Consider the following 12795-nt stretch of genomic DNA (forward strand, 5'->3'; position numbering starts at 1 on the left):
CTTCTTTATGCACCAAGAGCTTGTAACACTCCAAAGAGAAAGGAAAAATTGAAATCACATCATATGAACCCTTTAATGTCCATAGAACCTTTCAAATGCAGAAAAGGTTCTTTATAGTCAAAGGTTCTTTATATTTTTAAAATGTGACCCTGGAGCCCAAAATCTTTCATAAGTAGCACGGGTATATTTGTAGCAATAGCCAACAATACATTGTGTGGGTCAAAATTATTTATTTTTCTTTTATGCCAAAAATCATTAGGATATTAAGTAAAGATAATGTTCCATGAAGATATTTTGTATATTTCCTATATACTGTAAATATATCAACTTAATTTTTGATTAGTAATATGCATTGCTAAGGACTTCATTTGGACAACTTTTCTCAATATTTAGATTTTTTTTTGCACCCTCAGATTCCAGATTTTTAAATAGTTCCATATTCAAATAGTATATATTTGAATATTGTCATATCCTAACAAACCGTACATCAATGGAAAGCTCATTTGTTCAGCTTTCAGATGATGTATAAATCTCAATTTCATAAAATTGACCCTTATGACTGGTTTTGTGGTCCAGGGTCACAAATGTTCTTTAAAATAGTTATTTTAGGAACTGTTCACAGAAAGGTTCTTTGGGGAACCAAAAATGGTTCTTCTATGGCATCACTGCAAAAACACCCTTTTGGAGCCTTTATGTTTAAGAGTGTATGTTTTCTAGCCCTTTTCAGGAGATCCACATCGTAAGGACCTTGACTCAGTCTCAGTCCAATGCCACTTTTTGTACGCTTGCAATGCTACATGCACATTTTGTCCCAGCACACTGTGTAATGTGTGTAGGTGAGTCATGGCTGAAGCGTATGAGGCACACACCGAATTCCATCACTGCATTCAGTTCTGCAGGGCTGTGTGGGACTGCACCAGAGCTGCACTTTACCAGTCGGTTGGTACAGCACATTAAGTGGGTGTTGAATAATTCATGCTTGGGGGCGCCCCATAGGCCATGTACAGTTGCTGAATGGACACAGAACACTGTCACTCCTGTTGGGACAGCAGCACCATTGTGTTGTCATAATGGAAATGCAGTCAAAGAGATGATTGTGATGTGGCGAGCTGTTGTGACATCATCATCCCCATCTCTTTGCCTGTAGTATATAGGAATATGGGTTCTATAAGGGTTAATATTAATTCTCCCAAAAAAATAAAAAAAATTTGGGATTATATATGGAGAACAACATGAACATAGATCTTCATTAATGTCAGCACATATTTATTAAGTATACAGCACCGTGGTTAGAACCAAACGTTCCAAGGTTCTACCATCTGGATGGCATAATGTAGGAATTGTTAAACACATGAAACACATGCTATGCTAATGCAGTGTGGAAAAATGAACAAGAAATAATTACAAAAATGGACTTCAGACCTCACAGATTATTATAAACACAAAGACGGTTTTGTTGAAAAGGGCAGAGGCCTTTCTCCTCTTCCCACATCTCTTGTATGGCCATGCCAGATCTGTTTGAAACATTAAATGACAAGTTACACAGGACGAAGGACTTGACGAAAAAAAAAAAGATTTTTGAATCTTCATTAATGGCTGCTAGCAAAGAAATCTCGAACACTGCTTAATTGGACCGTGATTAGCTCAGATTACTTGGTGCTTTGAGAGATGCATAGCTAAAACCTCACGTGCTTCTCTCATGTGTCTGTATTTCTCTGGTACATTGAGATCAGGAGACCATTATGTTTATTTCCTTCACTCTCAATCATCAAACCCTCACTCCCATTGTCAAGTCTCTCAGTCCACAGTGAGATGCCCATTAATGAAAGTTGTTGTTCAGTCTTCAGCGACCTTTAAACCAGGTTGAAATGGTCACGGACATGTTTGAATTTGGCCCCTAAATCACATTGGGCAGAGTAGTCTTGAAAGTCTGGAAATCAGGAGCAAATCTAACCAATATAGTTCTCTAAAGCATCTTTGTTGAAACTGAGAGCTGTTGACATTGTGGAGAAGGGTTCTGACCAACAGAAACATGGTTATTTTTCACTCCCCATAACCTACTCACTTATCTCAAAGCTGAGTTTGTTCTGCGCTAAGATCGAAACATTAGTGATGTTGCATTTCTGCTGCTTTTTTCAGTGGTTACACACACAGTCTGGATCTCTGACATGCTATAACTATAGACAGTCACACAGTTTACACAGTTTCAGTTTTCTACTTTTTCAGTTTTTACACTCAGACTAAAGAAATGTCAGTTTCAGAGGGGATAAATAAAGGTTTCGATGTAAGGGCACTCAAAATACGTTTACGCGTTTGTCGGTTGGTTTTTACTAATGGGATACCTCGAATGCACTGTAAGTTGTTTTGGATAAAAGAGTATTCCAAACATTGTTTCCATGTAACAAGGCAAGAGCTCAGTACTTTGAACCATGAGATCTGTAACAGTGAATGGCGGTAACATCATCATTGATAAAGGGCAAGTTTAAGACATGATGCAGTGTATAATAGGGCATGATGACTGCCTCCCAGGTCAAAGTCGAGAGGTAAGAGTTCCAGCGGTAAAAGAAAGGCTCTTGTTGATGTCCCCATGTCTTGACTTTCCAATATAATGGAATGGCCAGTTTTGCTCATCTCCTTGAGAAAGTTTTCCAGACAGCTGAAGCTAGTAATGTAAAGGTGTGGACTCCGATGATTCAAGAACTCTGCAAGGATGAGCATTTGAATTCAGTGTCAGTCTTTGAATAGTACAATCAACAGCTTTAGTTTTGTGTATGACTTTTCATCTGAAATGATGTACAGAAGTCACTGTAGATGATGTCTTATGGGACATTTTTTCAAAAGGACATAGTTGTCTTGATAATGTGTTCTATCTTAAATGAGCTTTTCTCTATTTCTCTTAAAGGTGCTGGGGATCAGTGTTATACAGACATTTTTAAAAGGTTTGGAATTGGGTATCAATTGCTATATTTTCATCTCCATCCTTAAGATCTAGTTCTCTGACCATCTGGTTTCCTAGGAACATGTCAAAATCATATTTATTTTACCAAACATGTCTTGGCATCAGCTCAGCGACCTCTGACTGGTTCTTCCATGATCAACTTTAACTTCTAACTCAGAGCAACGAGGCTGAATGCACAAATACACAAACAATCATTTTCACTTACTTAGCTTCCCAGCACATACCTAACCCACTGAACTATCCTCCAGTTATAGTAAGAAATGTATATTGTTGTCTGTAAGATGTCACGGTCATTTGAGTTCATGTGAACTTTTTAAAAGTATTTTCAATCTCCAGTCTCTCTGGGGGGACTTTTACAGAGCAATTATTGGATGGAAAGGGTGGGAAAGCTTATCCAGAATTAGCAGACAATGCTGGCACTGCCTTCAGGATGGGTGATAGAAGGGGGTGAAAGAAGTATATTAAAAAGTTCAAAACAGAGAGTGGGAGGGAGATGTAGTGAAAGGATCATTGGTCAGGCTTGGGAGAGGAGGGCCAGAGCAGGGAAATAGGGATGATTGATGGAAAGAGTATAGGAGAGAGAACCATAACCAGAAAGAAGGAGGTACAAAAACAATCTGGAGTTATAACCAGTAATCTGTAGGCTTTAAAAGCTGAGGACAATCCAGAACTGGAAGGTTATTCATAGTGTCTACTCAAAGGTGCCCTGAAAAAACTTAACAAAATCTTAAGAACAAGTGCTATGAAGTAATATTTCATGGAAGGGTCTGGCTTTTTGGCCTGTTACCAAGTGGGCGAGACCAAGGACACAAAAGCCTTTTGTTAAGTGGCTGCACGTTTGTTTTTCAGTGTCAAATCGTACCAAGACAGTCTTGCTGCCACATTCCTCTATGAGCATTTTAGCCCTCACCCTGCTGACCCTCAGAGACTTGCACATCTTAATATTTACATTTACGCATTGTAGAGTTGTCAAACTTTGTCATATCCTTGTGTTTTTACTGCCCTTGTGGCCAGGCATTGTGTCCAATCAAGGTATTTGGTTGGCTGGTGTTGGGAGTTATCCTTCCTGCAATAATTAGCATTGTTCTCGGGGCATGGGATTGCCCTACCCTTGTGGAAAACACCACTTGGTTTATTCATAGAGCCAAAGAAAAAATCAAAACTCAAGAATGTTTGTTGTTTAAAGTATACGAATCTAACTGGGTTGTCATTACAGTTGCACAAATTTTGCTCTAGTCAAATGACAAAGCAATGAAACAGCCACAATCAAACAACTACAGGTGACTAAACTGAAATCCAAGCTGGCAAGATAAGTGATCCTTGTAGAACCTTGGAATATCGATGTAACATAATGAAATATGTTAATTAGCACCATTTAAATTGTTAGGTTACACATAAGTAATTTTATTATTGCTACAAATAAAAGTCCATGGCATAACCATCATCCTTTGGAGTTGGATTCATTAATTACTAACCTGTATCCAGGATGTATTCCAAGAGAAATATTAGGTAAACAAAAAAGAGACTTGGTCCAAAAGGTAAAGTTTTTGTTTTGAATGGCAAAAATTATTCAAGATGCAATAACATATCTCCACAGAAGGTACGCTCTGATGATGATGTTTCCTCAGCTTTTGGTGATATATGCCTATATTTTATTTGTTCCCAGCTTGGTTTATCTGTCCCCCCATCCCACTCCCAGCACCCTGGACCTTCCCCAAAGATTTGGCCTTACTCCCCGTTAAAGAGTCTTCCTCTTGGGCATAAAAGCCTTTCGGAAGGACGTAGATTTGGTGCCTCGGCTGAAGGAGGCACCACCCATGGAGATCTTTGTCTTGCCACTGGTCATGGTGGAAGAGCCCAGGGATGTTGTGCTCCTCCCGCGGGAGATAGAAGAGTTTCCCATCATGATCTTGGTCTTGTCTCTCTTGATCGATGTGCTCCCCAGGCTGAGGGCCGTCTTGCCCTCTGTGAAACTGGTGTTACCCATGGCAGAACCGAAGGTGGTGGCGGAGAAGCTCCAGGAGGTCTCCTCCAGCAGCCAGCCTAGATGACCTGACCTGGAGCACGTTCAGGGTTAAATTTTCTCAACTCTCCCTTGGGAAGCTTCTGCTCTCCTGATTCTACAGGATGAGGTGATGATGGCTCATCGCGTGCCCTGGCAGCAACGCATCCCACAACGCACACAGACAGTGTCTGGCTGGGTGTGACAGTCCAAACAGCTAGTGTCGGGATGGGACCAGAATGCTAAGCGTGGTGAGAGCAACCCCCATGCAGCATAAAGCCCTTGTTGAGCAGTATAACGTGGGATCCACAAGGCCACATACCTCCCCTGTGTGCCGTGAATGGACAGAGGCTGCCGTAGGAGGCCTTAGTTCTATCTGGGGGCAGAGCGGACAGTAGACTGCATTGTCCCGTCACTAAAGCAAGGCACTGAAGAACACATTGTTGAGCGACACAACTGGTGGTGACATCACTCAGTTCCGTGGCATTGTGCCTCCCTAGAACCGCTATCCAATGTTATACTGTACATGGCTTTTGAGAAAGGTATCGTGTTGACTGCCCAACACAGATTGTTGAGACTCAAGGGTGTGGTCTGCTTTCATGAGTTTATGTTATGTCAGATCCCTAAAATGTATAGTCAAATAAGTTATCGTTGAAGTGTTTTGTTCAGTTCTGTTCTGTCCAGTTGTGAAAATGAAAACATTTCCTATATAGCCAGTTCTTGAGATGCTTGCTTATTGTGCAAGCTACTAGGTAAAGCCAGGTTCACACTGTAAGATTTTGGCTTCTTGTTAATAAATCTAAAACTGACCACTGACCACTTCTACTATCTCTCCATGAGACAACTGGGTCCAAAGTCTTGGCTATGATTGCACAGTCTGACATAAAAGAAACATTATAGTGCGCTGTGCCTTTTACCTAAGATCTGATTTGGATCACATTGTATATTTTGACAAGCAGTGTGTGCCCAGCTTAAGGTATAGTGAAACAAACCCTCTGAAATATTTTAAAGATAGACACATTAAACAATGTTTTAACCATTTCAAAGGTCTATTTATTGACAATTCTGATTTAATTAATTGTTATACTGGTTGATTTTACATTTAATGTAAGATTAAGAAGTCAAAGAATGAACAATGCACATTTTAATTGTAAGGCTATGGTTGAAGTTAAAACTTTTACTATGACTTGGTTAGTCCACTCAAATGATACAATTCCACTTGCAAAACAGAATCTCAGATCTGGCTTCTGGATCATTATTAAACTTAGACCCTCTTTTGCATGTGAACAACAATAACAGTCATTCTAATTGTGGCAGTGCACACCCTCACACATGCATGCATGTTCTCTTCATGAAAACCAGATTGGTGTCTGATCTCTGAACATGTTCTCAGACAAATCTTTAATTTAAAATCATCTGTATTCTCTTTCAGTGACAAACACGTCATGCTCAGTTCCAAGCCAATTTTAGATACACTTACACTTCATTTTGCATCTAGAATGCATTTGTGTGCGATTCTAGAGCAAGCTGGCAAACACTTGCATCTTACAAGACATCCAACCTGCTTAAACGCTCTGCTACAAAGTTAATCTTTGTGGACACACATACACATATACTGTACATATACTGTTTGCCGTTACTTTTGTGTCTTTAAGTCACAGATGAAAATCCCAGTAGAGATTCCATTGCGTCTCTTTGCCTCTTTTAAGGGAAGTCTTAACTACAGTGACAGACTTCTCCCCTTGACTTAAAGTGGCCTTGCTCAAAGAACTAGTAGTCTCTCCGTGAGTGATTGTAGTTGTACCCACCACAAACGCAGTCTCTCCCTTCCTCAGTTTGGTCTTGCTCCTCGAAAGAACCGTCTTCCCCCATGAGATGGCCTTCTTGCTTTTCATGAGTTTGATTTTCCCTCTTGTAAAGCAGGTCTTTCTCAGTAAAAGAAAAGCCTTGGCTTTTGAGTCTTCCTCTTGCTGTATATCGGTTGTCTCGTCCTTCTCAGTGCTCTTTCTTGCTTTTGAAGTCTTGGTCATTGTTTCAGCGTTTGTGGATCCTCTTTCCATCTACTTGGTCCGGCGCTTGGGCATGAGGGCCTTGCGGAAGGAGGTTGTAGTTTTGCCTCGGCTGAAGTTGGCTCTGCCCAGGGAGATGGTGGTCTTGCCTCTGGTTATGGTAGAGTCGCCCATAGAGGTAGTGGTGACCCCACGGGTGATTGAGGACTTGCCCATGGTGATGGAAGTCTTGCCCCGGGCTATTGAAGAGTCGCCCACAGACAGGGCAGTCTTCCCTTCCGTAATACTGGTGTTCCCCATGAAGGCATGTAGGTCGTCAGGTCTTCAGACTCTCAGTTCTCTCTCTGTTTTCTCTGCCCTTTGAGTGGGCTAGAGTCCTAGCATACCAGCGCCTTGCAGGTTTGACTGTTCTGGGAGAAAACTGTACACGGTATCGGGACAGCCCTAAATAGATCACACCACCAATTCAGCAAGTGGGTGGGTGGGGAAAGTGAGCGTGAGTGTGTTAGGATACGAGGGAGATTCACTGACTATACTGTTGCTTTTAAAAAAAAACAGCAACATGCGCAGAGGATGGAATGGAACCCAGGCAAGGACAAAGGTCTCCACGCCGACAAGTAGAATAGAGCTGTTGGCAGGGGCACAAGGACTCCAATTGTGATGGCAGGAGTGGTAACGTGAATATGGCATCAAAAGGGCATTGTCTAGCACACAAGACAATTGGGATTGACCTCAGCAGTCCGCTGTGGCACGGCTCCCGAAAACGCCTGTCTTTACATCAGCCAGAATGGCAGCATTGATCAGGGCCTGCACCGATGCTAGCGTTTGTGTCTGTCTGTAAGATGCAAACCATACTGTTAGCGAAGTGTGGTATTTCACTGCGTGGTTTTGTTTTTCTGATGAATTTGGACTTTCCAAATCAAATATGTTATGTAGCATATCTAGATAACTAAACTTACTATATTCTGCCTCTCTCTTTCTCTCAGGTTCTCTGTGAAGACGTTGTTGGAAAAGTACACTGCAGAGCCTATTGATGACTCATCGGAGGAGTTCATCAACTTTGCAGCAATTTTGGAGCACATCCTCAGTCATCGTTTCAAAGGTATATGTTTAATATTTTAAAACTTTTTGACCCTTAGCAGGGATCTTGATTGACAGGCGGTATGACTAATCTTAACGCAGAATCCACCGTTTTGTCCGACTAACATATCAGACAGGAGATTATAGATTAACTACGGTGGACTTAAACTTGAAAAGGGGTGTGCATTGACATCTTTCCGCAGTAGAAATAAAATACCTTCTGATGTTCATTCATGTTTATTGTGTGCTTTAACTAGTAAATATGAAAAGGTGATCAGTTCACGTGTGCTGCTTGAACTGAGGCGCTACAGCGATCTGTCACGACACATTAAAGAGCCACAAAACGGTACTTATTGTTTGAATTTCTTAAAAAAAGCAAAATTTGTTTCCTACCAAAAGTAACCTGCTCTGTCTTGTCTGTCAGCGTGTTGTCAGTTTCCTCTTTGCTCCGCGATGTACTTTTCACTGTGTGAGAACATGATGTGTGGCGTGAAAGCTCCATGGCGAGGAGTTAATTCCCAATGTGTGTTGGTACTCGCTAATAATATGTGGTGATTTTTATTTTATCAGGTCCAGGTGGTTGGTTCGGTTCAGATGGCCAAAGGAGTTTCTGGGACTATATCCGTCTGGCCTGCAGTAAAGTCCACAACAACTGCATCAGTAGCATTGAGAGCATTGAGAACATTAGCACGTCACGAGCAAAGGCAAGACACTTTCATCTTCAAGCACTCTATCTTTACACTCCTGAGATGATTAGCATAGCATGTGTTTTGTTATGGATGCTGGTCCCTACCATGGGATGCTGGTGTGCTGATTTATTCCATCCTGCTTCACTAGCAAAGCTTTATCTGCAACCGTTTACTCTCTCGTTGTCCTACAGGGACGAGCCTGGATTCGTGTAGCTTTGATGGAGAAGCGTTTGTCTGAATATGTAGCCACTGCGTTAAGAGACACTCGGACAACCAGGTTATAACTCTGCTCTCTTTCCAATGAGTTTGACAGCTGTCTTTATAATTTCAAAGTCATTAAATAGATTTGTAAATCTATATTTGCGCTGCAGGAGATTTTATGATGATGGTGCCATAATGCTAAGGGAGGAGGCTACTGTTCTGACAGGGATGCTAATTGGACTCAGTGCTATTGACTTCAGGTAAAAACACTGCATTCATGCTCACAACTCACAAATGACACTAACTTAAGCGTGAATGTGTTTTTTTCAGGAATGTGTCATTTTTTTGACACTAGTGGCACTAATACGAATAGTGAGATATGATACTGACTGTTTGTCTTTTTTTTTGCCGCCATTAGTTTCTGTCTAAAAGGAGAAGTTTTGGATGGAAAGACACCTGCAGTGATCGACTACACACCTTACCTGAAGTTCACCCAGAGGTAGGTTTTCATTTGCTGACCAAACACAAATCCTAAAACTTATAGTAGCCTTTTAAATATAATTTCTGCCTCTGCAGCTATGACTACCTGAGTGATGAAGAAGACCGCCGCAGTGTGGACAGCAGTGCCAGTGATGAGAGTGTAGCTGAGCATCCTTACATTCCTTTGGTCACAGACGAAGAGACCTGGAGCAACAAATGCCGAAAGATGGAGCAAAGATTCAAGATTGTCTATGCCCAAAAGGTATTGGGAGCTTTTGACTTCCAGTCACTGGGTGATTTGGTTGACCATGTTCACTACTGACAAATCCATCTTAACTTGGTAGCTGGTTTCTTGCTGGTCCAAGATGCTCTAGCAACTAATGACCAATTTGGATCAGACAGAAACCAGCTACTATGTTCTAAAACACAGCTGATTAAAGCAGAAATAGTGCATTCAAATACTAATCTACAAATCCCTGTAATTTTAGGGTTATTTAGAGGAATTGGTCCGCTTGAGGGAATCCCAGCTGAAAAATGTAGAAACTGAGAACAAGAGGCTAGTTGCTAAACTAGAGGAACTACAGGTCCAGAGTCAACAGGAGAAGAAAGAACTGGAGGCCATTATACTGGAGCTACAAGCACAACTGTATGCATTGCACACACACTATCACACCCTCCGCGTTTGTGTCAACTAGAATCCTAGTGAAAAAGAAATAGTGCATTCATATACTAATCCATAAATCCCTGTAATTTTAGGGTTATTTAGAGGAATTGGTCCGCTTGAGGGAATCCCAGCTGAAAAATGTAGAAACCGAGAACAAGCATCTTGATGCTAAACTAGAGGAACTACAGGTCCAGAGTCAACAGGAGAAGAAAGAACTGGAGGCCATTATACTGGAGCTACAAGCACAACTGTATGCATTGCACACACACTATCACACCCTCCGCGTTTGTGTCAACTAGAATCCTAGTGAAAAATTAATATACTAAAATGTATTTGAAATACATTAATGTCATGCTAAGTATACTACTAATACATTTACATATTTATGTGCTTAAAATACCCTGAAATTGTACTTTTGGTATACAAAACTAGTATGCTTAAAGTCTGCTAAATTGGAACAACTAAAGATGTACTGAAGTATTTGATTGTGCTAAAGTGGAACTATTGCAAGTATATTTCAGGTACACTTTATCTTACATTTAAAGACCGATATTACTCAAAGATCATACAATCCTCATTAATAGTGACATTAAAACACATTTTAGGCTTAATATGAAGAAATGTGCGTTTTGCACAAGTAGTACTCCAAATAAAGTTTATTTATAATTTTTATATCAGGAAGTCTCGAGCGATATGTGAGTAAATGTGTTAATAATTTTGAACTATACTTAGGATGAAATAAATGTATTTTAAATATATTACTTTTTTTTTTTTACTAAGGAAGCCTCTAATGGTTTTATTTTGGTACGTTGTGCAGCACTGGCATCATTCCTTGTGAGTCCTCTCATTTGGTAAAAGGACTGTCTATTCCACTCATTAACCAATGGACAACTGCACAAGCCGCCAACAACCAAGGAAATGTAAAGCTGTTCCGTCGGTAAGCACTGACTCTAAATTTGAAGACCCACAGGAAAGCACCACTCAGTCTAGTCAATCTAGTCATGAAATGATGTGTTTGGATTTAGGAGAAGTTTTCACAGTTTGGACCTCTCAGTTGATGTGAGTTTGAACTCTGACTCTCAGAAGGAAGACGGCAATCAGAATGGAGACACAGCCTGGTCAGCAGGTAAAAACACACAGATTAACACACAATACAATCATGTCTGAATACTGATTACTAATTAATGCTTCTCTTCTCTTCTCTTCTCTTCTCTTCTCTTCTCTTCTCTTCTCTTCTCTTCTCTTCTCTTCAGCTAAAGACTCTTCTCTTCTCTTCTCTTCTCTTCTCTTCTCTTCTCTTCTCTTCTCTTCTCTTCTCTTCTCTTCTCTTCGCTTCTCTTCAGCTAAAGACAACACTCCCTCTATGCTCGGTCTATGTGGTTCTTTGGCTTCTCTACCCAGCTGTAAGTCACTGGCAAGTCTCAAGTCCAGTGAGTATTTGGTCAACATCAGCACAGAGCCAAGTCCTGCCCTGTCTCCCAGCTAGGGGGCGCCAAATTCCGACCAACGAGACACTGTCGGTCTCAGCTGTACTTTCCTCCAAGAAACATCACAACTGTCCTACAACATCCTTCAAAGATCCCAATGAGCTGAAACAATGTATTAAATACACAAGGCGTTTTATCTGAATTTGGTTTTTGTGAAGAGATCTTAAAAATCCATGAATGGCAAACCCTCCAGCACTCTTATTTTCCTATCTTTACTTGCCAATTTGTTATTCACTCTCGTCTTCCACTCTTCAGTACAGTCTTCATCAGCATGTTTGAGTGTCATTCCCTGAGCCTGATATTAGAGCCCAAAGGCACAGCAGTTTATCTCTGTTAGCTCTGAACCCATTAGTCCTTGAATTCCCAGCACCAAAGGCACAAGTAGATCAAAGTGATACACAAAACTCAAGACTTGGCAGTTATTCAGTATACATTATTCATCTAAAATGAGCATGAACATACAGAGTGGCACATCTGGTCATGTTACCCACAGCCAAATCTCTGATTTAGATGTATTACCTTATTCATATGCTTATTAGCAAAAGATACAAGGGAATGAAAGTGAGAGGCCAGAGAAGGAAGTGGACAAAAGCTGTTGCCTGTATCTGCATGTGAAATGCGCTTTATTCAGGCTGTAATTGCCTCTGCTGACTTGATGTACTTGCTCTTTTGACAGTTATATGATGTGACTGGAAGTAACTGCAAGTGTTGTCATTAAATTCAAATCTTTTGTCATGTTTCTCTTATTAGTGTTGCTTCATTTCTTGTGTTTCTTCAGTTACATAATTGTATATTTTGTTATGCGGTGGCAGTGCTCTGCAGTTTTGAATTGTAATAAATGATTCTTTTGTTATGTCAACTCAGACTTGTTTGTATGAATATTTCAAAGCATATAAATCTCACATTCTTTTCCCAGATGCGTCAGGGCAAGCAGCAGTCATAACAATAACAGCACTTCCTGGGAGAACTCGACATCTAGTGGATATTGCCTGTAATGGCTTTGCTTTGCAGGAAATTATCAAACAGAGAAATCACATGATAGATCTACTTAGAATCGGCTTATGCTACATACAGAGTTTGCCAGTTTTCTACAGAAGGAAGGGTAATGAATTATCGGATGTGAAGAAACAAATGAGGCAATATAAGCATATGATAATACAAATACCATGTTGATACAAGCAGTGTAAGACATTTTCTGTTTTACTCACAATAAACATCAGCAAT

At 40.6% G+C, this 12795-nt stretch overlaps 1 protein-coding gene and 1 long non-coding RNA gene across 4 annotated transcripts in view; one reads left to right on the forward strand and one right to left on the reverse strand.

Annotated features, from left to right (window-relative positions):
* LOC107684642 (RUN domain-containing protein 3A-like) overlaps positions 1-12424 on the forward strand; it is a 16811-nt gene extending 4387 nt beyond the window's left edge. The window contains exons 2-11 of one of the 3 annotated variants that reach the window (XM_016480947.1): positions 7957-8072; positions 8621-8754; positions 8931-9016; positions 9111-9200; positions 9359-9439; positions 9517-9682; positions 9909-10066; positions 10902-11021; positions 11113-11210; positions 11428-12424. In XM_016480947.1, coding sequence (XP_016336433.1) covers positions 7957-8072; positions 8621-8754; positions 8931-9016; positions 9111-9200; positions 9359-9439; positions 9517-9682; positions 9909-10066; positions 10902-11021; positions 11113-11210; positions 11428-11570 — 1192 coding nt within the window. In that variant the 3' untranslated portion in view covers positions 11571-12424. Of the gene's footprint in view, positions 1-7956; positions 8073-8620; positions 8755-8930; positions 9017-9110; positions 9201-9358; positions 9440-9516; positions 9683-9908; positions 10067-10176; positions 10335-10901; positions 11022-11109; positions 11211-11427 lie in introns of all 3 variants that reach the window. The other 2 variants (XM_016480948.1, XM_016480945.1) reach the window with 2 other exon arrangements.
* LOC107684643 (uncharacterized) lies at positions 1250-4701 on the reverse strand. Its single transcript, XR_001633878.1, has 2 exons — positions 4435-4701; positions 1250-2702 (listed from the first exon to the last, which is right to left on the reverse strand). It is a non-coding gene; the product is annotated as an uncharacterized LOC107684643 (long non-coding RNA).
* Positions 12425-12795: the final 371 nt, after the last annotated feature.

This window comes from Sinocyclocheilus anshuiensis, unplaced genomic scaffold, assembly GCF_001515605.1.
Source record: "Sinocyclocheilus anshuiensis isolate Anshui unplaced genomic scaffold, SAMN03320099.WGS_v1.1 scaffold573, whole genome shotgun sequence".
In the NCBI taxonomy this organism is placed as follows: Eukaryota; Metazoa; Chordata; class Actinopteri; order Cypriniformes; family Cyprinidae; genus Sinocyclocheilus; species Sinocyclocheilus anshuiensis.